This window comes from Bombina bombina, chromosome 4 (assembly GCF_027579735.1).
Source record: "Bombina bombina isolate aBomBom1 chromosome 4, aBomBom1.pri, whole genome shotgun sequence".
NCBI lineage: Eukaryota > Metazoa > Chordata > Amphibia > Anura > Bombinatoridae > Bombina > Bombina bombina.
Window position 1 is genome coordinate 190,875,725 of NC_069502.1, and position 24,614 is coordinate 190,900,338.

Sequence of the window (24,614 nt, forward strand, 5' to 3'; positions counted from 1 at the left end):
ATTAATAATATTGTCAAAAATGTCAAACTGAATGACTCACCTGAACAAATCATTGAAGAAATTAATTATTCATCTGAAACAATTTTGTACCTGTACACATAAATTATATATACAAAAAAAGAAAAATGTAGATAGATAGATGATAGATAGATAGACACAAATCTTCTAGCATACCCTGCATCATGCTATGTACTTCTGAGCCAGTTTAGATATAAGAAACCACTGATTATATAAGATTATTATGGCTACAATGTGCCTAAAGTGTAGATTTATTTTCAATTTTTTTTTAATAGTACACAGTTTACAATAAAAAAAATAGTTTAGTGCCAAAAGCAAATGTTGCTGGTTTGGCAGGGAGATAGAAGCTATAGTTCTTTTTTCATTCATTCTTTAAAACCACTCCATAGTTGTAAAGATATTTAATATCAGGTGCATAAATTGTAATGATGTATAAATGTACTTAATTTAATGCATACAAACAGTAATCCTATTTCATTGCAATAATTATTGTAAATTTTACTCCATAGGCGCATCACCATTCATTTTACATGGATTTCTGTCTAATTTCAAAATTACCCTTTTAGGCACATTCCACTGAAATAATAATCTTCGTCCTCATTTGTTCTTTCTAAATTAATATTGCATGCCCTATACAAAATGTAAATGTTAAATATTGCTTAAAACATTTGAATATTTCAACATTAACATGAAAATATTGATTGTCAATAGTCTCCAATGAAAGCCTATTAGAGAGTCAATGGTTGTATAAAATATCATGTAGAACAGCCATTCTTTCATTCATACAATTCTACTATACATAAGTAAAAACAGACAACCATAGCTACATTAGACATAATCAGAGAAAAATAAAAATGGTAATTTTGATCATCAATAAACTGTGGAAATGTTATTTACACTGTCTTGCATATCTAACTCTGTAAACTTGAAACTAAGGGTTGTGTCTGAAAGTTTGTGAGTTCAAGTCTTGTTAGAAACATTTTAATTTATTTTTATATTAAAGGGACACTGAACCCAATTTTTTTCTTTCATGATTCAGATAGAGCATGAAATTTTAAGCAACTTTCTAATTTACTCCTATTATATTTTTTTTCATTCTCTTGCTATCTTTATTTAAAAAGCAACAATGTAAGTTTAGAAGCTGGCCCATTTTTGGTTTACAACATGGGTTGCCCTTGCTGATTGGACAGCACCAATAAACAAGTGCTGTCCATGTACTGAACCAAAAATGGTCTGGCTCCTTAGCTTAGATGTCTTCTTTTTTCAAATAAAGATAGCAAGAGAACTAAGAAAAATTGATAATAGGATTAATTAGAAAGTTGCTTAAAATGGCATGCTCTATCAGAACCGAAAAAAATGTGAGTTCAGTATCCCTTTAAGTAGAAAAGTGAACGGTAAACAAATAAAACTGACCTGTTTAAATAAATAAAAATGTGTCTAGTTTGCTGTCATAGTGGAAAGTTAGGGGCCGAATTATCAAGGGCCGAACGGCCCCTGATGCCCCTGTTTCCGAGCCAGCCTTCAGGCTTGCCGTAAACAGGAGTTAAGAAGCAGCTGTCTTAAGACCCTTGCTCCTTAACTCGTCCACCTGCTCTGAGCGGCGGACAGCAATCAACCCGATCGAATACGATCAGGTTGATTGACACCCCCTGCTAGCGAATCTGCAGGGGGCGGCATTGCACAAGCAGTTCACAAGAACTGCTTGTACAATGTTAAATGCGGAAAGCGTATGCTGAGCAGATCATATTGGTCAGACCGATGATAAATCGACCCTATAAATCTATAATAGCATATTTTTGGTTATTTTTCATTGTTTTAATTATTTAAAGGGACATTCAGTTCAGTTGTAATCTTCATAAGAATGTTTAATTTAAATGTAGCAACTCAGCACTATACATTCATTATTTTTATTCTTTTTTATGCCTTAAATATAGCTCTAAGGGCCATTGTACTATAAAAGTTTTACTCCTATCAGATTTTCCCAGTAATCCATTTTACCTGCTGGAGTTTATTACATTATTTACAAATAGCTCCTTTATCTATATTTTGTCATTTTAAATAGCTGTTTTGCCTGTTGAAAATGTCATCTATACTGAAAATGTCAATACTGTAGAGCTGTCCATAGAAAAGCTATGTAGCAAAAGGCAGCACAAATCAAACTCCCAGGACGGCGTGTCAATAGTAGATTTAAAAGAGTGTTCCTGCAGTTGCTTTGAATACAACAATATCAGTTGTTTGGCTCAGTACATTTTCCCTTACCCAGCAGCAAACTACACAGTGATAAGATAAACATATTCACAACGGTTTTCAAGTAGTCTTAATTAAAAAAAAAAGCACATTGTGAAAACCAAGGGCTTGATTACGAGTGGCGTGCTAACTGTTGCACGCAAGCAATAAGGGGTTTATAGCGGCTCTTTGCATGCGTTGGAAGTAGCATGCGTATTATGAATTTAACGCACATCAGGTTAACGCGACTTCAGCTCTGGTATGCTCGACGAAAAACTTGCACAAAACACATCAACAATACATTTAAAAGTACTGTTGTCATAAAACACTGTCTAACAAAAGTTATTGTTAAAAAAATTGCATTAAAATTTTTATAAGGGCTCAGATATATGAGGTCTCAAGAAAAAAAAAGGGCATGTAAAAGGCTTTAACATAGAGATACATAAATACACATCTAAATATGTATATGTATGTATGTATATGTGTATATATGAATATTTACAGGCGTATATACACATATAAACACATAAATACATATGTATACATATATAGACATATATATGCATCGAAACCCTTTGCAGTCAAGTAGCTGAAAACATGTAAAATCATATTTATTCAATATTCATATTTAACAAAGTGTTTAAAGGGACACTGAACCCAATTATTTTCTTTTGTGATTCAGATAGAACATGAAATTTTAAGCAACTTTCTAATTTACTCCTATTATCAAATTTTCTTCATTCTCTTGGTATCTTTATTTGAAAAAAAGGCATCTAAGTTTTTTTTGGGTTTGAGAACTCTGGACAGCACTTTTTAATTGGTGGATGAATTTATCCACCAATCAGCAAGGACAACCTAGGTTCTTCACAAAAAATGGGCCGGCTTCTAAACTTACATTCTTGCATTTTAAATAAATATACCAAGAGAATGAAGAAAATTTGATAATAGGAGTAAATTAGAAAGTTGCTTAAAATGTCATGCTCTATCTGAATCACAAAAGAAAAAATGTGGGTTCAGTGTCCCTTTAACTATGTATTTACTGTAAATATTTTACATTCCAATGTTCTGCAAATAGGGGAATATGTTCTATTTATTTTTAAATATATATATAGCTGTATATATCTTTATATATCTATACCTATATAATCATCTATAAATATAGGTGTCAGGTTAGCGCACTTGAGAAAATGCGAATAAGAGTGTTTGTTTTTTCCTCCCACTTTTCATGCTTCATTGAAGTTTATGGGGGAATATGTTAATGTGGTGGCGATATTCTAAGTTCAGCTTTTTGCGTGCATGGGGTTAGTTGTCATGCGAAAACGTTTTACTTTCAACTTGTAATATGCACTCAAAAATTCTCAGTCTAACAGAGTTAAGATGCGAGCGGGAGCAAAAATTACCACTCCCCTCGTAATCTATCCCCAAGTGAGGCCCAGATTACAAGTGGAGGGCTATTGATAGATGAGGGTGCACTATCCACATCATTAAATGCTTTAAAACATATTTTGTATGCAGGTCTTTTGCAATTCAGTGAAAAATGTCTTTATTTATACTATGCCAACATAAGCATGACTTTAATGCCCCTTTAAATCAAAAGGAGCACCAAAACATACTGTAATAATTTTATGGTAAATCTAGATATTTTTAATGAAAAAAAAACATTATTAGTAATATCATCACACAATTTTTTGGTGTAATATCATAGCGAATCATAATGTATTGTTTGTTCTTTTCCTATATGGATAATAATTTCTTTGAAAAATATTTTAAATACATATAAAGGGGCATATGTATCAATCTGAGAGCGGACATGATACGAACTAGCGTATCATGTCTGCTGCACATCGCTACACATCAATAAATGCAGACAGCATACGCTGTCGGCATTTATCATTGCACCAGCAGTTCTTGTAAACTGCTGGTGCAATGCCGCCCCCTGTATGTTATGGAGCAGCGGTTTTTAGACAAACAAGGGGTCTCAAGTTCTGCACAGAGCTTGATAAATATGCCCCAAAGTCTTTACTGAAATAAATAAATAAGCCAATTGAAAAATATAACATAAACTTTCAAATGCAAAAATGGCATTTTCTATGTGTAATTTTTGTATTACTGACCCTCAGTAACTATGGAGTTGATCACAAGCTAGTTAGAGCGTACTATTGACATGTTAATAGCTGCAGGTGAGCCCTTTTTTAGTCTCTATGTGATCACAATCAGCTATTTCCATTGTTTATTGGCAGGAACTGTTTTCTTCATTGGTTCTGGAAAAAATAGTCCTATAATTAACATCTGCCAGTCCTGTACAAATTCTTAAAACTTAATGACACATCTACGGAGCTATTTTTCAATGATGAAATTTCACAGGTAAATGGAGTTGGCAAACCTGCAAACAACACCTTTACAAATATTACCAAGTAACTCAAAAAGTTATGGAATGTAAATATGCAAAATACATTAATATTACCCCAGCCACATTGGGGGACTTTAGGAAACAATGTCACCAAACAGATACAAACTCTAACTACTCAATCAATTAAAGGGGCATGAAACAAAAAAATGTTGTTTCCTGATTCAGATATAACATGTAATTTCAAACAGTTTTCCAATCCACTTATTTTATCAATTTTGCTTAATTCTCTTGATAGTCTTTATTAAAGAAGCAGCAATGTACTACTGGGAACTAGCTGAACACATTGGTCAACCATCATCAGCTAGCACCCAGCTCCTGAGCCTACCTAGGTATCCTTCTCATTAAAGGATACCAAGAGACCAAAACAAATGATATAAAATAAGTAACTTGGAAAGTTGTTTTAAATTGTATGCTCTATATTAATCAAGAAAAATAATGTTTGGGTTTCATGTCCCTTTAATGTTAAAGGGACACTGAACCCAAATTTTTTCTTTCGTGATTCAGATAGAGCATGAAATTTTAAGCAACTTTCTAATTTACTCCTATTACCAAATTTTCTTCATTGTCTTGGTATCTTTATTTGAAATGCAAGAATGTAAGCTTAGATGCCGGACCATTTTTGGTGAACAACCTGGGTTGTCCTTGCTGATTGGTGGATAAATTCATCCACCAATAAAAAAGTGCTGTCCAGAGTTTTGAACCTAAAAAAAGCTTAGATGCCTTCTTTTTCAAATAAAGATAGCAAGAGAATGAAGAACAATTGATAATAGGAGCAAATTAGAAAGTTGCTTAAAATTGCATGCTCTATCTGAATCACGAAAGAGAAAATTTGGGTTCAGTGTCCCTTTAAACAATTAGTAAAAAGCACTTTTAATAAAAAATTGCCAAATCTATAACCCAATAAGCACACATGCCCACTATACCGATAATGCCCCTGTTCACATCCCTTAGTGAGACACACGCGTTAAAGGATTTGGAGCACAACAGGTTAATTAAACACATGTCATCTATTAGCCTCACTACACACTTTTAAAAGGTATCAATCAACATACACACATTTTAACCTGCAATGTAATCACTAAAACCCCAAAATTTTGTTTGTCCTTGATCATGGATTTTTGAAATATTAAATTTGTGCAATTAACCCTTTCGCTGCTAAGCCTTTTTTTCACCCTAGTGCGGAACTAATTTTGAGCTTTTTCTGCTACATACATTTAAACACTATTGTAAGTCTAATTTCAGTGAATGAACTACCCAAATTATATATTGTTATTTTCAGCAAACCCAGCACAATATGTCATTATTATATTTGTAATTAATGGAATGTGAGATAGCTGTGGATCCATATTGTCTTTTGGAGGTTATAATATAGATTAGAGAGGCCCAATTGTGCAGTACAGAAAAAACCCCACTTTTTTCTTGCAAGGTGTTCACTGTTAACAAGTGATCGATCACCTGACTAAACTAACAAAATTAATATATTTCTTTTAAGAGAAGGGCTTGTCTACTAGAAAATAAACTTTATTAGGGGTCTTGAGACATAACAGATTTTTTGTTATTGTGCAAATAATATCCTATTCCAAAGCAAATTCCCACATGTTATGTTTCTGCTATATTTTTTAACATCTTTCTTTGTAGTACAGAGCAGGGGATTTTCTTTCAAATAAGGGGCCTTGCAGGTTTGTAGATGCTAAGGGAGCTGAGATAGTGAGGTTTGTAGAACCTCCCCATCCAGCTCCTTTGCAGCTAAGCTTTCTGGTTCTGCTCGCTTTGTGACATCACTTCATGCATACATGTTGACATTTACCGGCAATCCTAAGAAGCCCCTTTGTGCTCCCCACTAGGCCACCAACATTGTCCTACCTTTAGTGTGGGGGATCACCAAAATAGGCATTTGATTGGCAATCCCCCTGCATAACGAACGGGGCTTGTCATGCGACTACAGGTTGCAATAGCTCGTCATGCGAAACGGTTAGCAATACAGATAATTATTTGTTTTTCGGACATTCCTGTTCAAATTATTTTATTGTGAACATCGAACTGATAATACCATCATTGTTTAGAAATTGTTATCCGTCTTAAATAAGCGAAAGATTATGATCAACCCCAAAATGTTTTAAACGTCACAAAGGGGTTAAACACCTGAGCAAAGCATTACAGCTCCTGAGCAGAACACAGGCTGTAGTAGAAAGGTCGTACATCTCTTACTCATGATTGGCAAACTGGCCGTGTTCTTCTCAGAAGCTGCAATGCTTGCGAGTCCCCAGCAGGGCTTTAACTATTTGTTTAACCCCTCGCATACTTATCTGGGGTCAATAATACAAAATAAACATGTATTAACGAATTAGAGCAAGTAAATATTAGAATGTCCCCTTAAAGACTGTGTGAGACGTTGTTGCAGACAGTGCATTTATAGTCTGTGCATGCAGGATAAGAACATTCATGGCCTGCTAATCTATTCCCAGATGGAGGTGGATACAAACGAGAAGCATCATCGCACACGCTCCAAAGGTGTTCGAGGTACGTTTTTTGCTTCACTAAATCAGCAATGACCTTCATTCTGCAGAATCTCTTTTTACAATTCATTCTGACCTTTTCTTTTTTTTTGGGTAATTTTCTCTAGCAGAGGGGTACTCATAATAGATGATCATTTTTTTATATATATATATTTTCCATCTCTCTCTGCAGTTCCCGTGGAACCAACCATACAAGAGCTGTTCAGGTTAGTGCTCTGAGTGTAAAAAATGTATCCACATTAGCAATTTAGAAAATTCAGACCTTTTAATGGGTATAATGTACTTTCAAGTTTATTGGTGGTTTGCTCATGCCCTGCTGCATTGATGAAATTAATTCTCTGGAGACCTGCTAATAAAAGAGATGTAGAATTGCCTTCTTTTTCAGCTCTTTGATATTCTCCCTTTTCTGACTTTTTAAGCCCTGTCTTCTGCTTGCGTTTTAACTATTTCTTTTTTACACATCACACTAGAGCCTATGCAATGTAATTCTTTCTTTTTTGCAGCTGCCCTACTCCTGGCTGTGATGGGAGTGGTCACGTTAGTGGTAAATATGCAAGACATAGAAGGTAATTCAATATGCAATCTATATTTTTTATGCACACAGATGGGCAGTATCTGCATTTAAATTGTGATTTTACTAGCAAAATGTGCAGGTTTAAAGAAAGCAATCTAGAAATTTAACCCCTGAAAAGCATTTTGAGTATATTTATCTTATCTCCTCTATTCTGGCCAGAATGGGATGACCTTCTGCACTGATCGAGCAAATAAATGCATAGCATGTTGTGTGGGTAAAAGGTTCTAAATCCTACAGGATGTATTCTAGTGTCTCCAAGGATTCTAATGAAATTAGAGCAAAAATAAATAGTGAACATAGGATGTGTTACTATACATAATCAAATAACACATTGAGATTTAACTATAGGTTAATGCCCCTTTAACTAAGTAACCAATCAATATGAAACAATGCCAAAGTATTAATGGACAGTCTAATGCAAAGATTAAATACTAAATTATTCCAGCATTTTATTATTGTTGACCCTAGTTTACAGTGGACTAGATAACAGGTGATAAGGGAAGGGAAAAGTGTAAGGTGCATGTGTCTATGTGTATAATATGTCTAATATGTACAATTCAACTAAAATGGAAAGTGCATCATAAAGGGAAAAAAAGCTCCACTATCTGAGCAGAAATATAGCGCCAGCACAGCTTGGTAAACTTGCATTTCGCAACTGGAATAATGTTAGTATGGGCCCTAATAGAAAACTATTACCTGAGTAAAATTAACTCGCAAACATGGCTTTACGCATCTGCATGTCTGATATTATTACTGTAGTGCACACTAAACGCTTGCACTTCGCGACTGGAATTATTTTAGTATGGGCCCTAAATGAAAACTATTACCTGAGTAAAATTAACGTGCAATCAAGGCTTTATGCATCTGCACTTCTAATATGATTACTGTAGTGCACACTATACACTTGAACACTTACATATGCGGCATCGCCCGCAAAGTCTGGCGACACTGTTTTTTGCGCAGGTTTGGTATCCAATATAGGGCGCAATTACATATGTGGCGCAGGCTTCAGTGCAAGCGCTGCAACCCGCGCCGCCCGTAATTTCACCTCGCACATCGGGGTATTACATATACACCGCCGGCAGTTCATAAAGTGCTGTAAGTCTGATAAACTAGCGATGTCCAGAAATGAGTGTAAATACACATTTCTGGAGTTGCCAGTGACTTACGGCACTTTAGAAACTGTCGGCGTCTAAGAAAAGTAAAGGAATTAACAAATCTCCCGTAAAAGTCTAACACGCCTCCCAAAAATAAGCCCGACACGTAAAACCCCTATATCCGCAATCATCCCTCTCACAACTAATAATAAATGTATTAACCCCTAAACCGACAACACCCCACAATGCAATAAGCCTAATTAAACTATTAACCCCTATATCCGCCATCAAACCCACACCGCAAATAATAACTAAATTATTAACCCCTAAATCCGCCAAACCCAATATCGCAAACTACCTATTAAAACTATTAACCCTTAATCCACCATTTACCCACAATGCAATAAACCTATTCAAGTATTAACCCCTAAACCGCCACAGCCCACAACGCAATAAACCTATTCAAGTATTAACCCCTAAACCGCCATAGCCCACAATGCAATAAACCTATTCAAGTATTAACCCCTAAACCGCCATAGCCCACAACGCAATAAACGTATTCAAGTATTAACTCCTAAACCGCCATAGCCCACAACGAAATAAACCTAACCCCTAACCTAACACCCCTAACCTAAGTCCCCCTAAATGAACCCATATTACCTAATTTACCAAATACAAAGTTACTATTAAATTAAAAAAAACTAACACTACTTTAAAAATACAAATAAACTATATATAAATTAAAGGGACAGTCTAATCAAAATTCTAGAGTAGACTGTCCCTTTAAGATACAATTACAGAAAATAAAAAAAATCTAAGATTTCAGAAAATAATAAAGAAAATTACTAAATTTTACAAAAAATATACCTAATCACTATGAAAATATAAAAGCCCTCCCAAAATAAAACACCCCCTAATCTAATAAACTACCAGTAGCCCTTAAAAGGGCTTTTTGCAGGGCATTGCCCCAAGATAATCAGCTCTTTTTCCAAAAAATAAACAACCCCATCTAACAGTAAAACCCCCCACCCACCAAACCCCCCAAATAAAATAACCTAACACTAAAAACCCTAAGCTACCCATTGCCCTAAAAGGGCATTTGTTGGGCATTGCCCTTAAAAAGGCATTCAGCTCTTTTTCTGCCCCCCCCCCCAATCTAAATAAAATAACCCCCCCAAAAACCCCTTAAAAAATCTTAAGTCTAACCCCCAAGTGGTCCTCACCTGTCCTGAAGTCTGGCGGAGAAGGTTCTGTTCCAGGCGGTGAAGTCTTCTTCCAAGCGGCGACCTCTTCTTTCTTCTTCCAGGAACCAGCTGGTGCAGAGCAGAGAGCGGAGTTGAAGACCGATGACCGACGAGCTGAAGACCGGCGAGCCTGGAACTGAAGACCGGCGCGCCATGGAGCGTGGAGGATCCTCTTCATACGATCTCCGCCATACACTGAATAGAAATTCAAGGTACACGATTAAAAATGGCATCCCTTGAATTGCTATTGGCTGATTTGAGCCTTCAAATTCAAATCAGCCAATCGGATGAGAGCTACTGAAATCCTATTGGCTGTTTAAATCAGCCAATAGGATAAGAGCTACTGAAATCTATTATGGAGGTTAAGGGGTTAATACTTGAACAGGCTTATTGCGTTGTGGGCTATGGCGGTTTAGGGGTTAATACTTTAATAGGTTTATTGTGTTGTGGGTTAATGGCAGATTAAGGGTTAATAGTTTTAATAAGTAGTTTGCAATGTTGGGGGTTGGCGGATTTAGGGGTTAATAATTTAGTTATTACTTGTGGTGTGGGTTCAATGGCGGATATAGGGGTTAATAGTTTAATTATGCTTATTGCGTTGTGGGGGGTTGTCGGTTTAGGGGTTAATACATTTATTATTAGTTGTTAGAGGGGGGATTGTGGATATAGGGGTTTTACGTGTCGGGTTTATTTTTGGGAGGTGTGTTAGACTTTTACGGGAGATTTGTTATTTTCTTTACTTTTCTTAGGCGCCGGCAGTTTCTAAAGTGCCGTAAGTCCCTGGCGACTCCAGAAATGTGTATTTACGCTCATTTCTGGACATCGCTAGTTTATCAGACTTACAGAACTTTATGAACTGCCGGTGGGGTATATGTAATACCCCGATGTGCGAGGTGAAATTACGGGTGGCGTGGGTTGCAGCGCTTGAGCTGAAGTCTGCGCCGTATATGTAATCGCGCCCTAGATATTAACTATTGTCTTGGTATAGTGGTATAGATTGTGAGCATGCAATATGACAGGGTTAGAAAGGTCACTGCTGAAATGTGTATAGATGCATTTCAATTTTAAATAAAACCATTTTTGTTGTATACCTCCATTAGCAAAAATGCTTATAGTAAAGTTGTTACTGTTTTTCATCAGAATACGCACGTATCTTGTAAGGGCCATGCCACCAGTATTCAAACACCATGTCTGCTCAGAGTCTTCTGTGTAGCTTGTATTGCTTCTGTGTAGCTTGTATTGCTTCTGTGTAGCTTGTATTGCTTCTGTGTAGCATGTATTGCTTCTGTATAGCATGTATTGCTTCTGTGTAGCTTGTATTGCTTCTGTGTAGCATGTATTGCTTCTGTGTAGTTTGTATTGCTTCTGTGTAGCGTGTATTGCTTCTGTGTAGCTTGTATTGCTTCTGTGTAGCTTATATTGCTTCTGTGTATCGTGTATTGCTTCTGTGTAGCTTGTATTGCTTCTGTGTAGCTTGTATTGCTTCTGTGTAGCGTGTATTGCTTTTGTGTAGCTTGTATTGCTTCTGTGTAGCTTGTATTGCTTCTTTGTAGCTTGTATTGCTTCTGTGTAGCGTGTATTGCTTCTGTGTAGCTTGTATTGCTTATGTTTAGTTTGTATTGCTTCTGTGTAGTTTGTCTTGCTTCTGTGTAGTTTGTATTGCTTCTGTGTAGCTTGTATTGCTTCTGTGTAGCTTGTATTGCTTCTGTGTAGCATGTATTGCTTCTGTGTAGCTTGTACTGATTCTGTGTAGCATGTATTGCTTCTGTGTAGCTTGTATTGCTTCTGTGTAGCTTGTATTTCTTCTGTGTAGCTTGTATTGCTTCTGTGTAGCTTGTATTGCTTCTGTGTAGCTTGTATTGTTCTGTGTAGCTTGTTTTGCTTTTGTGTAGCTTGTATTGCTTCTGTGTAGCATATATTGCTTCTGTGTAGCTTGTATTGCTTCTGTGTAGCTTGTATTGCTGCTTCTGTGTAGTTTGTATTGCTTCTGTGTAGCTTGTATTGCTTCTGTGTAGTTTGTATTGCTTCTGTGTAGCTTGTATTGCTTCTGTGTAGCGTGTATTGCTTCTGTGTAGCTTGTATTGCTTCTGTGTAGCTTATATTGCTTCTGTGTATCGTGTATTGCTTCTGTGTAGCTTGTATTGCTTCTGTGTAGCTTGTATTGCTTCTGTGTAGCGTGTATTGCTTTTGTGTAGCTTGTATTGCTTCTGTGTAGCTTGTATTGCTTCTTTGTAGCTTGTATTGCTTCTGTGTAGCGTGTATTGCTTCTGTGTAGCTTGTATTGCTTATGTTTAGTTTGTATTGCTTCTGTGTAGTTTGTCTTGCTTCTGTGTAGTTTGTATTGCTTCTGTGTAGCTTGTATTGCTTCTGTGTAGCTTGTATTGCTTCTGTGTAGCATGTATTGCTTCTGTGTAGCTTGTACTGATTCTGTGTAGCATGTATTGCTTCTGTGTAGCTTGTATTGCTTCTGTGTAGCTTGTATTTCTTCTGTGTAGCTTGTATTGCTTCTGTGTAGCTTGTATTGCTTCTGTGTAGCTTGTATTGTTCTGTGTAGCTTGTTTTGCTTTTGTGTAGCTTGTATTGCTTCTGTGTAGCATATATTGCTTCTGTGTAGCTTGTATTGCTTCTGTGTAGCTTGTATTGCTGCTTCTGTGTAGTTTGTATTGCTTCTGTGTAGCTTGTATTGCTTCTGTGTAGTTTGTATTGCTTCTGTGTAGCTTGTATTGCTTCTGTGTAGCGTGTATTGCTTCTGTGTAGCTTGTATTGCTTCTGTTTAGCTTGTATTGCTTCTGTGTAGCATGTATTGCTTCTGTGTAGCTTGTATTGCTTCTGTGTAGCTTGTATTGCTTCTGTGTAGTTTGTATTGCTTCTGTGTAGCTTGTTTTGCTTCTGTGTAGCTTGTATTGCTTCTGTGTAGCTTGTATTGCTTCTGTGTAGCTTGTATTGCTTCTGTGCAGTTTGTATTGCTTTGTATAGCTTGTGTTGCTTCTGTGTAGCTTGTATTGCTTCTGTGTAGTTTGTATTGCTTCTGTGTAGTTTGTATTGCTTCTGTGTAGTTTGTATTGCTTCTGTGTAGCTTGTATTGCTTCTGTGTAGCTTGTATTGTGCTTCTGTGTAGTTTGTATTGCTTCTGTGTAGTTTGTATTGCTTCTGTGAAGACATAATCTGTGCTATACAAGTAACTCCTGACTGAGAAGAAGTGGTGCTTGAATACTGGTGTACGGTCCTCACAGGATATGTGCATATGTCTCTGAAAAGTAAAAAAAAAAAAAAGAGTAATAACTTTTAGCGGTAAAAAAATTCCCAAATCCAGAATTAAAAAATACAAACAAATTCTGAAATCCATTTTTTTTAATGAATATATTTTTTTAAAATAAAATGATCAAAAATTAGTATTTTTCCCCACCCGTAAGTCACAATTTTTCTGTCTGTGCCTTTGGTTTGTTTTTTTGTGTTTAAAATGCAAATAATAGTCTTTATTTATTTCAAACAACAAATATTACCTTTCTGATTACATTAATGTATTATTCTCTGAGGGTATAATGTATACAAAGGTATAAAAAATATATAAAGCTACCTTTAGCTTGCATGTGTAAACTATATTATGACATATAAATATTGCCTAAATGACATAACATATTGTTTTTTACACTTGGGGCGGAAGTATTAATAGGCGGGCAAACAGCTTCTCAACTTGCAAAGCTTTCTGCCCACCTTCGCTGCATACGGGCAGTGGATCTGTTCGCTGGCCTGTATGTACCGTTACACACTCCGATGAGTGTGTAATGCCGGCGCCTTCATTGAAGGGACTGTCAATCACCGAAAGCTAGCGAGCTCTCTGTGATTTCTCTTCTAACGACCGCTGCTTCTTACATTGCGGGAAGCAGACTTTCATATGCAAACCTGCCCCGCAAGCGCTCTGAGAGCTGCTCTCGCTGCTTCATACATGGAGACATTGGTCCCATCCCCTCTCCAAACTGTCCTATTTTACAGATGCATTTTTGATAATAGAAGTATATTTAAAAAATGCTTCTATTTCACTTTAAAATGCACTTATGAACAATTTTAATTTGACGGTTCTATCCCTTTAACATTCCATACCACTTTCATTTATTTTTTAAGCTAGATTTGTAATTTGGCCTATAGTAAAACAGGTTTACTAATGCAAGAATGGCAAGTTTTAAGTGTGTATATTTAGTATATCCCTTTCTGGAGGTTTCCTGCAATTTTGTTAAACCATATGCTGTGGAAGAAGTATACAGGGCAGACGCACAGAGACACAGTTTAGCATTAGACACAGACATTGCTGCTTTTATGCCGTCTGTGGTTATTATTAAAACAAATACAGTTTGTACTATTTTTTGAGAGGTAATATGTGACAGATTAGGATGTGACCTTATACAGCTGTGGCAGTCTGATTTGTTGTAAGAGATTTATTGAAGTTTATGGATAAAATAGAAATACAAGCTTTCAAAATACCACGCAGCTCACCAAGGAATTATATCAAAAGGTCAGAGTTCTAGGACAGATATGTAATAGAGATACTTTAAGATACAGAACTATTTTCAATATAGATAGAAATCCAAAATGGCAACTCCTAAATACCTACATACTGCAAACTGACAAAGGCTGCTAGGTCCAACGAGGGTCATTATTTATTTATTTTAGAATAATTAATTACTTATATGGTGCAATTGTTCATTTTGAATGTTATTGTTTGATTATATATTGACTATGGATATTTTACAAAATATTTTTTTTTTCTTAAAAAATGTCAATATTATATGCTGGTGATTATAAATAATATATAATGTAAATGAGCTAGAGAAATTGTTCATGATATAGTAAATACATATTAAAATAAATAACTGGTAAAACCAAGCTATATAGAAATATATAATGCAAATATTAACCCACGGGATGATACCTTTGTTTGGTTTTGGTTTGAAGTTGGTTTTGAACTTAACCCACTCCTCTGATCTACCCCTTTAATCTACATTATGTTTAAATTTTTTTTTTTTTTTTTTTTTTTTTTTCAATTTTGAAAAAGCTTTATTGAAATATGTTTAAATATTTTTTATTCAAGAATAAACATTTTTGTACATTCTTAGCATTAAGAACAACACATATAGGGGCATATGTATCAAGCTCCGAATGGAGCTTGATGCCCCGTGTTTCTGGCGAGTCATCAGACTCGCCAGAAACAGCAGTTATGAAGCAGCGGTCACAAAGACCGCTGCTCCATAACCTGTCCGCCTGCTCCGAGTACGGTCGGGTTGATTGACACCCCCTGCTGGTGGCCTATTGGCCGCGAGTCTGCAGGGGGCGGCGTTGCACCAGCAGCTCTTGTGAGCTGCTGGTGCAATGCTGAATACGTCGAGCGTATTGCTCGCCGTATTCAGCAAGGTCTGGCGGACCTGATTCGCAGTGTCGGATCAGGTCCGCCAGACCTTAATAACTATGGGCCCTTGTATATATCATTGACATTTTCCTGTAAATCTTTACAAAATTTATAGCATAATTTGGCTGGGTTTGGATAATGTCCAAAGCGGAAAAGATGGACTTCTCTCTAGAGAATCTGCATTTAATGTCCAGGTAGTAAATATTTAGACTATATCCCTGTGTATGATTAATTGTTATAGTGTGATGCCCTCCAGAGATTTTATGTTGTTTTTTGTGTCTGGATTCCCTTTTAGGATCCAATAGTAGCAGATCTCTTCAAACTGAGTTTGTGTATTGAGAATCTTAGAAGCCGATTCATACATTCTATATGTTAAAGATCAATCATTTGTTTTTCACCTCTTCCCAAGGGGAGCCTTAGTTTGCCAACGCTTTGCTATGCAAGTTCTAGTAACCATGCATGTAATCTTAATGAATATATTTGTATGCTTGTTAAATTGGTGTAGAGGTTCGTGTAAGAGAGCTTGGGGAAGAGATAGCTGAATTTATTTTTCTAAGATAGAGATGAGTAAGGTAGATAAATTTACCCACAACGGCTTAACCAGATCGCAATCCCACCACATATGGCGATACGAGCCTATTTCCCCACAACCTCTGTAACATAATCTATTATTAGTGGGGGAGATGTGAGATGTTTTGTGTGGAGTCAGATACCATCTGAACATGGTTTTGATTGTGTTCTCTTTTAAGTCTGCACTTAAGAGACCTTTACAAGCTGAATTATAAATATCGTCCCAAAGTTTTTTATCCTTAGATATATCTAGATTTCTTTTCCCAATTTAAGATTACTGCAGATTTTATCGTCTTGCCTAGTGTTTGAATCTCTATATAAAGTCTGGATATGGTTTTTTAGGTCTATGTGAGGATTTTAAGAGGATCTCTAGAGTCAAGGGTTTAGAGCATTGTGAGTTTTTAGTATAATGTTGGATTGCTGAATTAACTTGGAGATACTGGAACCAATGAAGTTTCAGTGGGTCCAACTGGGCCTGTATTTTTTAGTCTACATTATAGTATATAGTTTAGCAAATAAATTGAAATGCTCTATTATTTTAGAGAATTTTATTTCTACATAAATTCAATTCTCAAGTTCTTGGTTTAATTGCTTCTAAGGTGAAAAATACTTAGCGGAAATTACATATACCCTGCGCACTTCTACTCTTTTCTTATCTACAATATGGCTGATAATCGGAGAATATCTATGTATGCTGTTCATGAATGGCTTAATGGCTGTATCCTTATTTGAAGAGGCAACCAATAAGGCTTTACAGGGTTTAAAAGGAAAAAAACAATGTAACAATAAAATACTCTAATGCATGTTAGCATATTATTTTTGCACTATTACTTGCAAAGAACTACTATTAAGTAAAAGAGCAGAAGTGCATTGCTGCTCTAAAGCTGACTTTATCTATGTGTTTAACCCATTCATGGAGTTTGAACTCATAGCCCTGTGCAAGGAGAAATACAATGATAAAATCCTCTAGAATAATATTGATCTTTTATGTTCCTTTAAATTTATCCCAAACAACCTGAATGTATTCATACATACTTTGCATAGCAGGTTAGTGTTAATCAGTTTCAAAGCTTTCCCAATCAGTAAGAAGACATACTTATTGCATTAGAAACTACATAAGGTCTAATCCACTCTCAGATGAATCCCATAGGAATATCCTTCAAATTTGGTCTAACCTAACCTCTCTACCACTGTAAAACACCTGATCTACTCTACCAACACACTTTCAGTTGAGGTTAAACGTATCCCTTATTTTCTGCCAATGACAACTCATTTTAAGTAAAGGGATCTTAGTCTGATCCCTAAATCCTTTTAATTGAAACATAGAGCAAATAATATGAATAATTTAACATAAACTAATGTCATTGTATTTTTTCTCACTATACCCAGAAAAGGACATATTGTGTATATTAATTTCCATTTCAGAGCTCAAGGCTGGTTGGAGAAATAATACGAAATATAATCCTATAACATAACATCATTTATCATACCACATGTTAATAAATGCACTACCTCTAGCATTTATGTATCAAGTGACATAAGAAAGAAAGATAATAAATGGGATCAGAGATGGGAAAAAATACATATATGAAATAAAAAAATATTCTGGGGTTAGGGGGAGAAAGAGGTAGAGATATACAGTATATGGAAAATCCAAAGGTGGGATGAAAGAAACTCATAGCAACAACTCTAGCAGATATCTGGCAATTAGAGCAGTTTCCTTATAACCTGAAACATAGATATTTGTTACCGGTAAAATAAATCCTAACCTAAGTTACAATTACACCTAACACTACACTATCAATAAATTAATTACCTAAACTACCTACAATTATCTAAAATCAAATACAATTAAATAAACTAAACTATAGTACAAAAACCCCCCACTAAATTACAAAAAATACAAAAATATTACAAGAAGTTTAATCTAATTACACCTAATCTAATCCCCCTAATAAAATAAAAAAGACCCCCAAAATAATAAAATTCCCTATCCTAAACTAAATTACAAAGTAATCAGCTCTTTTACCAGCCCTTAAAAGGGCCTTTTGCGGAGCATTGCCCCAAAGTAATCAGATCTTTTACCTGTAAAAAAGAAATACAATACCCCCCCCAACATTACAACCCACCACCCACACACCCCTACTCTAAAACCCACCCGATCCCCCCTTAAAAAAACCTAACACTACCCCATTGAAGATCACCCTATCTTCTATCCAGCCATCTTCTATCCAGCCGACGCGGAGCCATCCACTTCTTCCGATGTCATAACAAAGAATGACGGTTCCTTTAAATGATGTCATCCAAGATGGCTTCCTTTGAATTCCGATTGGCTGATAGGATTCTATTAGCCAATCGGAATTAAGGTAGAAAAAATCTGATTGGTTGAGTTAATCAGCCAATCGGATTGAAGTTCAATCCGATTGGTTGATTGGATCAGCCAATAGAATGCAAGGTAAATTCTATTGGCTGATCCAATCAGCCAATCGGACTGAGGAAGGGGATTTTATATCTCCGAAAGGTCACAGTAAAGTGTGTTTTGATATAAGACCAGTGAGTGAGCTTTTTTTTGTTATATGTATTTTACCTGCCACTAGCACCCTGGCTGTCTGATTTTTGGAAGTGAGAGTGCTCTCCTGCGTGTTCTCTCTCTCTCTCTCTCTCTCTCTATATATATATATATATATATATATATATATATGAATAGATATTTAAAATTACTTAAAACATTTTCCCCTATGTGAAGAACATTAGAATGTAAAATATGTACAGTAAATACACAATAAAACACGTTATTAAATATTAATATTCAATTAAAATGATTTTTCTTATTTTCAGGTATTTCAGTGGAAAGGGGCATGTATATATATATATATGTGTGTGTGTATACATATGTATATGTTTATGCATAAACATATCATACACATCATACATACATATAAATACATAAATACACACAGACATAAATATATATATATATATATATATATATATATAGAGAGAGAGAGAGAGAGAGCAAATAACTCATTGTGTAGTTCAATAACAAATCTAGACAGGCCAGAAGGCTTTTTTTACCCACAGAAAACCTCTGAATTACATTGTTTCCAATGCAGTAAAGGATTCTGGGTAAGATATGCAAATTAGGTTCACAAGACACACCTTTTTACTTCAAGTCTGCTTTTCAGCTGATTCCTTTTACGCCAACGCATCGCTGTTCACACAGCTTATAAGCTTAGCTAGGGTTAGTGCAGTGTTTCATAACCATCCCTAATTTTAAGTGTTGTTGTATATATAAATATATATATATATATATATATATATATACATGCATACAGATACATATTTAGACATACATATGTATGTATATAATTATCTTAGGCCATTTCAGTAAAATACCTTGTCATATAATATAGACATTTGAACCCTTATAAGTTGTTTTTATAAAATCTTTCTGAATATTTTTTTTAGATAGTGTATATATAAATGTTATTTATTTATGTTGTGTTTGGTGCAACTTTTATTTAAGTAGACAAACACAAATTTAGTTTGTACTTGTGTGGTCGCATTTACTGTCAACTAGTAATAACGTTCTAAAGTTAGCGCGGTCGCAATATTGATATTGAGACTTGCGCTAAAAGTAGTAGGGCAGCACTTGTAATCTAGCCCATAGTTGTAAACCATATTGTGGCTTTAACAACTATGTACATAGACATCAATATAGAGATATATAGAGGTAAATGTTTATAAAATGGACCTTATTATATAATGTAAGACAATGGGAAATCAGTTACATAAAAGGCTCCCTTTCAACATTAAGATAATATTATAGTATTATAATTAAAGCTCTAAAATGTCTGCTATGAAATGTAAAACTCAGTTATATGATATGCTCTAAAACTATGATCTATATAAATGTGTACACTGTAAATAAAATATAAAATGTGATACTTAAAATGACCATATACTTTCTCTTTAAGTCTTTTCAATTCCTGCACAATTTTTTTGTAATATACTCTTACATAGATGCAGGCAATTTATTGTTTTGACGAGAGTTCATACAAAGTGCATCATGTCATTTTCTTACGTCCCAAGGATAATCCTTTGGTTCTTAGATTCCGTTCCAACTGGCAAACTACTGATAACTCAATACCAAACTAGCTACAGGCTTGTTCAGAGTAAACCTCTGCCTCTCTAGTGTCCCAGTCATGTGGTATAAACTCTTGCCCAAACAGACCAATCAGGTATTGTCAAAGTTTCTCCTAGTTATTAAAGAAAATAAAAAACTAGTATAGTAGTAAATATGAGGTGGATGTTAGTGGGAAGGTATAAATGGGTCAAGGCTAGCAATGCCAGGAACATTGTTCATTTTGACGGAAAGAGATACAGTCTTTGACCAATTCTCAAAATCTTGCCAGAATAGAGAGAAAGCATCATCTTATTTACTGAGCACTTTATTATAAAGTAATGTTTTTCTCCATCACATAACGAATAATAGTGAACTCTGCTAAATGAGATACACAGTTCCCAAGGTAAAAAAAAGTCCCTTTAACCTCTGACGGGTTTCGTAATAATGGCAAGGAATTTTATGGATTGATCAACACCCCCCCCTGCATGTGTCTATCCATAGCCACAACCCTGCATAGTGAGATAAACAGTGTTCAAGCTAAAATTTTAGTACTGACAAAACTTCTTAGATAATCTCTCCAGAGTTTTAAAGAACCTATGAGAAGTATATTAAGGGCTAGATTATGAATGGAGCACAAATCAACACTTCTGCTTGAGCTATAATTGCACTAGAAGTAAGATTTTTGTGCTTGTTCGGTTGCGCTCGTAATACGAGTGGTAAGCCCGATAGACGCAAACCCTCTCAATATACCCCTTATCGCTTGGGTGCAAACATTTGCGCTCCACTCAAAAAATCTAGTCCTAAGTGTCTGGCAGGCATTGATTTGTATGTTGTGGTGTCTTAGAGCTTTTGTTTTGTTTTTGCTGCCATCTAGTGGTGCGATAATATATGCTGCCTGTGTGAAGTACTTTTGACTGCATTCATATAACAATACTAGGAAAATATTGGTGGTCAGTGAATCAACAGCAGAAGGTCAACATTGACTTAATATTGCATAGAACAATGAATGAAGTGCATCAAGGTCAAAATCTTTAATCCAGAAAAGGGAAATATTGCCATCTTAAATAACTTAGCTAAGTACATAATGAAAGCATATGGAGAAAGGAATAAAGACATACAACTGAGATAGCAAGGTACAGGTAAACAATGTAAATAAACTGTAAGGAAAGTGCAGAGACTGAATTTCACTATGGTGAGAGTTGTGTGGCATAGGGATTGGGAGCAGGCTGAACATTAATTGGATGTGTCTATAGCAAGTGATGCCTGGATTCGGCAGCTGGAGTAGGCTAAGCAGTGATTGCATGTGCCTTGGAGAGCAGCAGGGGATAAGGGTAGCTGAGCACTGAATGGATATCTTAGGTACTTGCCTAGCATAGAAATCAGGAGAAGCTGAGCAATAAAAGGGATTCTTGAGTGTATAATGTCTGGTGCTCTATTGAAGGTAGCTGGAAGAGTCTAAGCACATAATGGATGTGTTTTAAACAACTATTTATACACAAACACACACACTTTAGCTATCTATCTATCTATCTATCTATCTATATATATTCACCTAAAATAGCTGTTTCTATTCAGTTTATTATAACATTATATTGTCTTCTAGTATCAATATATCAAAAAACATTTATTTTCTTTTGATTATTTAATATTTCTTTATTTTCAATAATAAAACCTACATAACAAGAATATCCTCATAAATCAAGAATATACATTGAAAATAAAATGAAGAATGTGACACGCAGATCTTGAAATTCCAATAAAAACTTAGATATCCAACATTTATGAATGAAACTTGGCACATAATGATATCTTGGGAGTTATTGGTGAACAAGGTAAAAAAAAGATAGAGTGAAGAGAGGAAATAAAGAAGAGCAGAGAAGAGAAAGAGAATACAAGGGTAAATGGTAATTGAGAGGATGGTCAGGAAGTCCTTTATAATAGAGACTAAAGGGTAGAGTATTGGGGTATCCCATACTGTGTTACGATGCTTGACTTGTTGGCGTCCAATTGGAATTATACTGGGAAACACAGTGTGCCCAGATCAGTTTGAAGGTTTGGTTCATGCTACTTCCAGCTAATACATTGGCTGATAGCTACTTTCAACTAATATTATTGGCTTATAGATACTTCCAGCTAATATTATTGGCTGATAGCTATTTTAGGTACAGATGCGCATTGTACCTATCAGCCCATGAGCATCAGCTGGAAGTAGCTATCAGATAATAAGTATCAGAAAGTACCAAATTTATACTGCATTTCAATTTTAAACAGGAATTATATTATTTTAATTTATATTATATTGTGTTGTATATATAGATATGTTTATACCTCTCACGCTTGCACAGAATGGGTTAATAGTTTGCCATGGGGTTATGCAGGGGCTGATGTGTTTACATTAAGCGCTCTGTGCTTCTCATTGCTCAAAACAGACTAATATCTGATTAACTGGAACAAACAAATAAGGCTGCCGAACGGTTAAAAAGCAAACAGAGTTCTACACACCCTAGTGATACTCTAAGGACTTTGTTAAAAAACATGAAAAACATTTTAATTAGTTTCTTGTAGTGTTAAAGGTGCCAGCGTGAAGTATAGTTTTATATTTAGAATACAACGCTGTTCCCTTTTCCGTTCCATTACTGCGATAAAGAGCAGTGGTTACAGTGACAGTGCTTTATAACTTCATATATGTATTTACGTACATATAGATGAACACACATTGATATGATTCTGTAATGATGCTGTTTAGAGAATAAGTGCATTTGCTGAGTTTTAGTAAACTTCCTTAACTAGAAGGGCTTGTCTATAAACAGTTTTTCCCCCTATTTTTTAGTTGTTCTATCTTTGTTGCTCTCAGTTTCTTTGGTTTAAGAAACCGTCTACAGTTTTCTAAAAGGTTAATACCTAGACAGGTGAACGGGCAAAATATGTTTGGTCCAAAAGATTTGTTTCAGATTATTTTAACCCCTTAATGACCGCAGCACTTTTCCATTTTCTGTCCGTTTGGGACCAAGGCTATTTTTACATTTTTGCGGTGTTTGTGTTTAGCTGTAATTTTCCTCTTACTCATTTACTGTACCCACACATATTATATACCGTTTTTCTCGCCATTAAATGGACTTTCAAACGATACCATTATTTTCATCATATCTTATAATTTACTATAAAAAAATTATAAAATATGAGGAAAAATTGAAAAAAAAAACACTTTTTCTAACTTTGACCCCCAAAATCTGTTACACATCTACAACCACCAAAAAACACCTATGCTAAATAGTTTCTAAATTTTGTCCTGAGTTTAGAAATACCCAATGTTTACATCTTCTTTGCTTTTTTTGTAAGTTATAGGGCCATAAATACAAGTAGCACTTTGCTATTTGCAAACCACTTTTTTTTCAAAATTAGCGCTAGTTACATTAGAACACTAATATCTTTCAGGAATCCCTGAATATCCATTGACATGTATATATTTTTTTTTAGTAGACAACCCAAAGTATTGATCTAGGCCAATTTTGGTATATTTCATGCCACCATTTCACCGCCAAATGCGATCAAATAAAAAAAATCGTTCACTTTTTCACAATTTTTTTCACAAACTTTAGGTTTCTCACTGAAATTATTTACAAATAGTTTGTGCAATTATGGCACAAATGGTTGTAAATTCTTCTCTGTGATCCCCTTTGTTCAGAAATAGCAGACTTATATGGCTTTGGTGTTGCTTTTTGGTAATTAGAATGCCACTAAATGCCACTGCGCACCACACGTGTATTATGCCCAGCAGTGAAGGGGTTAATTAGGGAGCATGTAGGGAGCTTGTAGGGTTAATTTTAGCTTTAGTGTAGTGTAGTAGACAACCCCAACTATTAATCTAGGCCCATTTTGGTATATTTCATGCCACCATTTCACCGCCAAATGCGATCAAATTAAAAAAAACGTAAAATTTTTCACAATTTTAGGTTTCTCACTGAAGTCATTTACAAACAGCTTGTGCAGTTATGGCACAAATGGTTGTAAATGCTTCTCTGGGATCCCCTTTGTTCAGAAATAGCAGACATATATGGCTTTGGCGTTGCTTTTTGGTATTTAGAAGGCCGCTAAATGCCGCTGCGCATCACACGTGTATTATGGCTAGCAGTGAAGGGGTTAATTAGGTAGCTTGTAGGGAGCTTGCAGGGTTAATATTAGATTTAGTGTAGAGCTCAGCCTCCCACCTGAAACATCAGACCCCCTGATCCCTCCCAAACAGCTCTCTTCCCTCCCCCACCCCACAATTGTCCCCGCCATCTTAAGTACTGGCAGAAAGTCTGCCAGTACTAAAATAAAAGCTATATATATTTTTTTTTTATGATTTTTTTAAGCATATTTACATATGCTGCTGTGTACTATCCCCCCTTAGCCCCCAACCTCACTGATCCCCCCCAAACAGCTCTATCCC

The 24,614-nt window shown here is 35.5% G+C and overlaps 1 protein-coding gene across 1 annotated transcript in view; it reads left to right on the top strand.

The window, feature by feature from the left end:
* The first annotated feature begins 7,119 nt into the window (after window positions 1-7,119).
* The window catches only part of MYT1L (myelin transcription factor 1 like), a 396,825-nt gene continuing 379,330 nt past the window's right edge, over window positions 7,120-24,614 (top strand). The window contains exons 1-3 of the mRNA XM_053708950.1: window positions 7,120-7,174; window positions 7,343-7,376; window positions 7,674-7,736. Coding sequence (XP_053564925.1) covers window positions 7,120-7,174; window positions 7,343-7,376; window positions 7,674-7,736 — 152 coding nt within the window. The remainder of the gene's footprint in view (window positions 7,175-7,342; window positions 7,377-7,673; window positions 7,737-24,614) is intronic.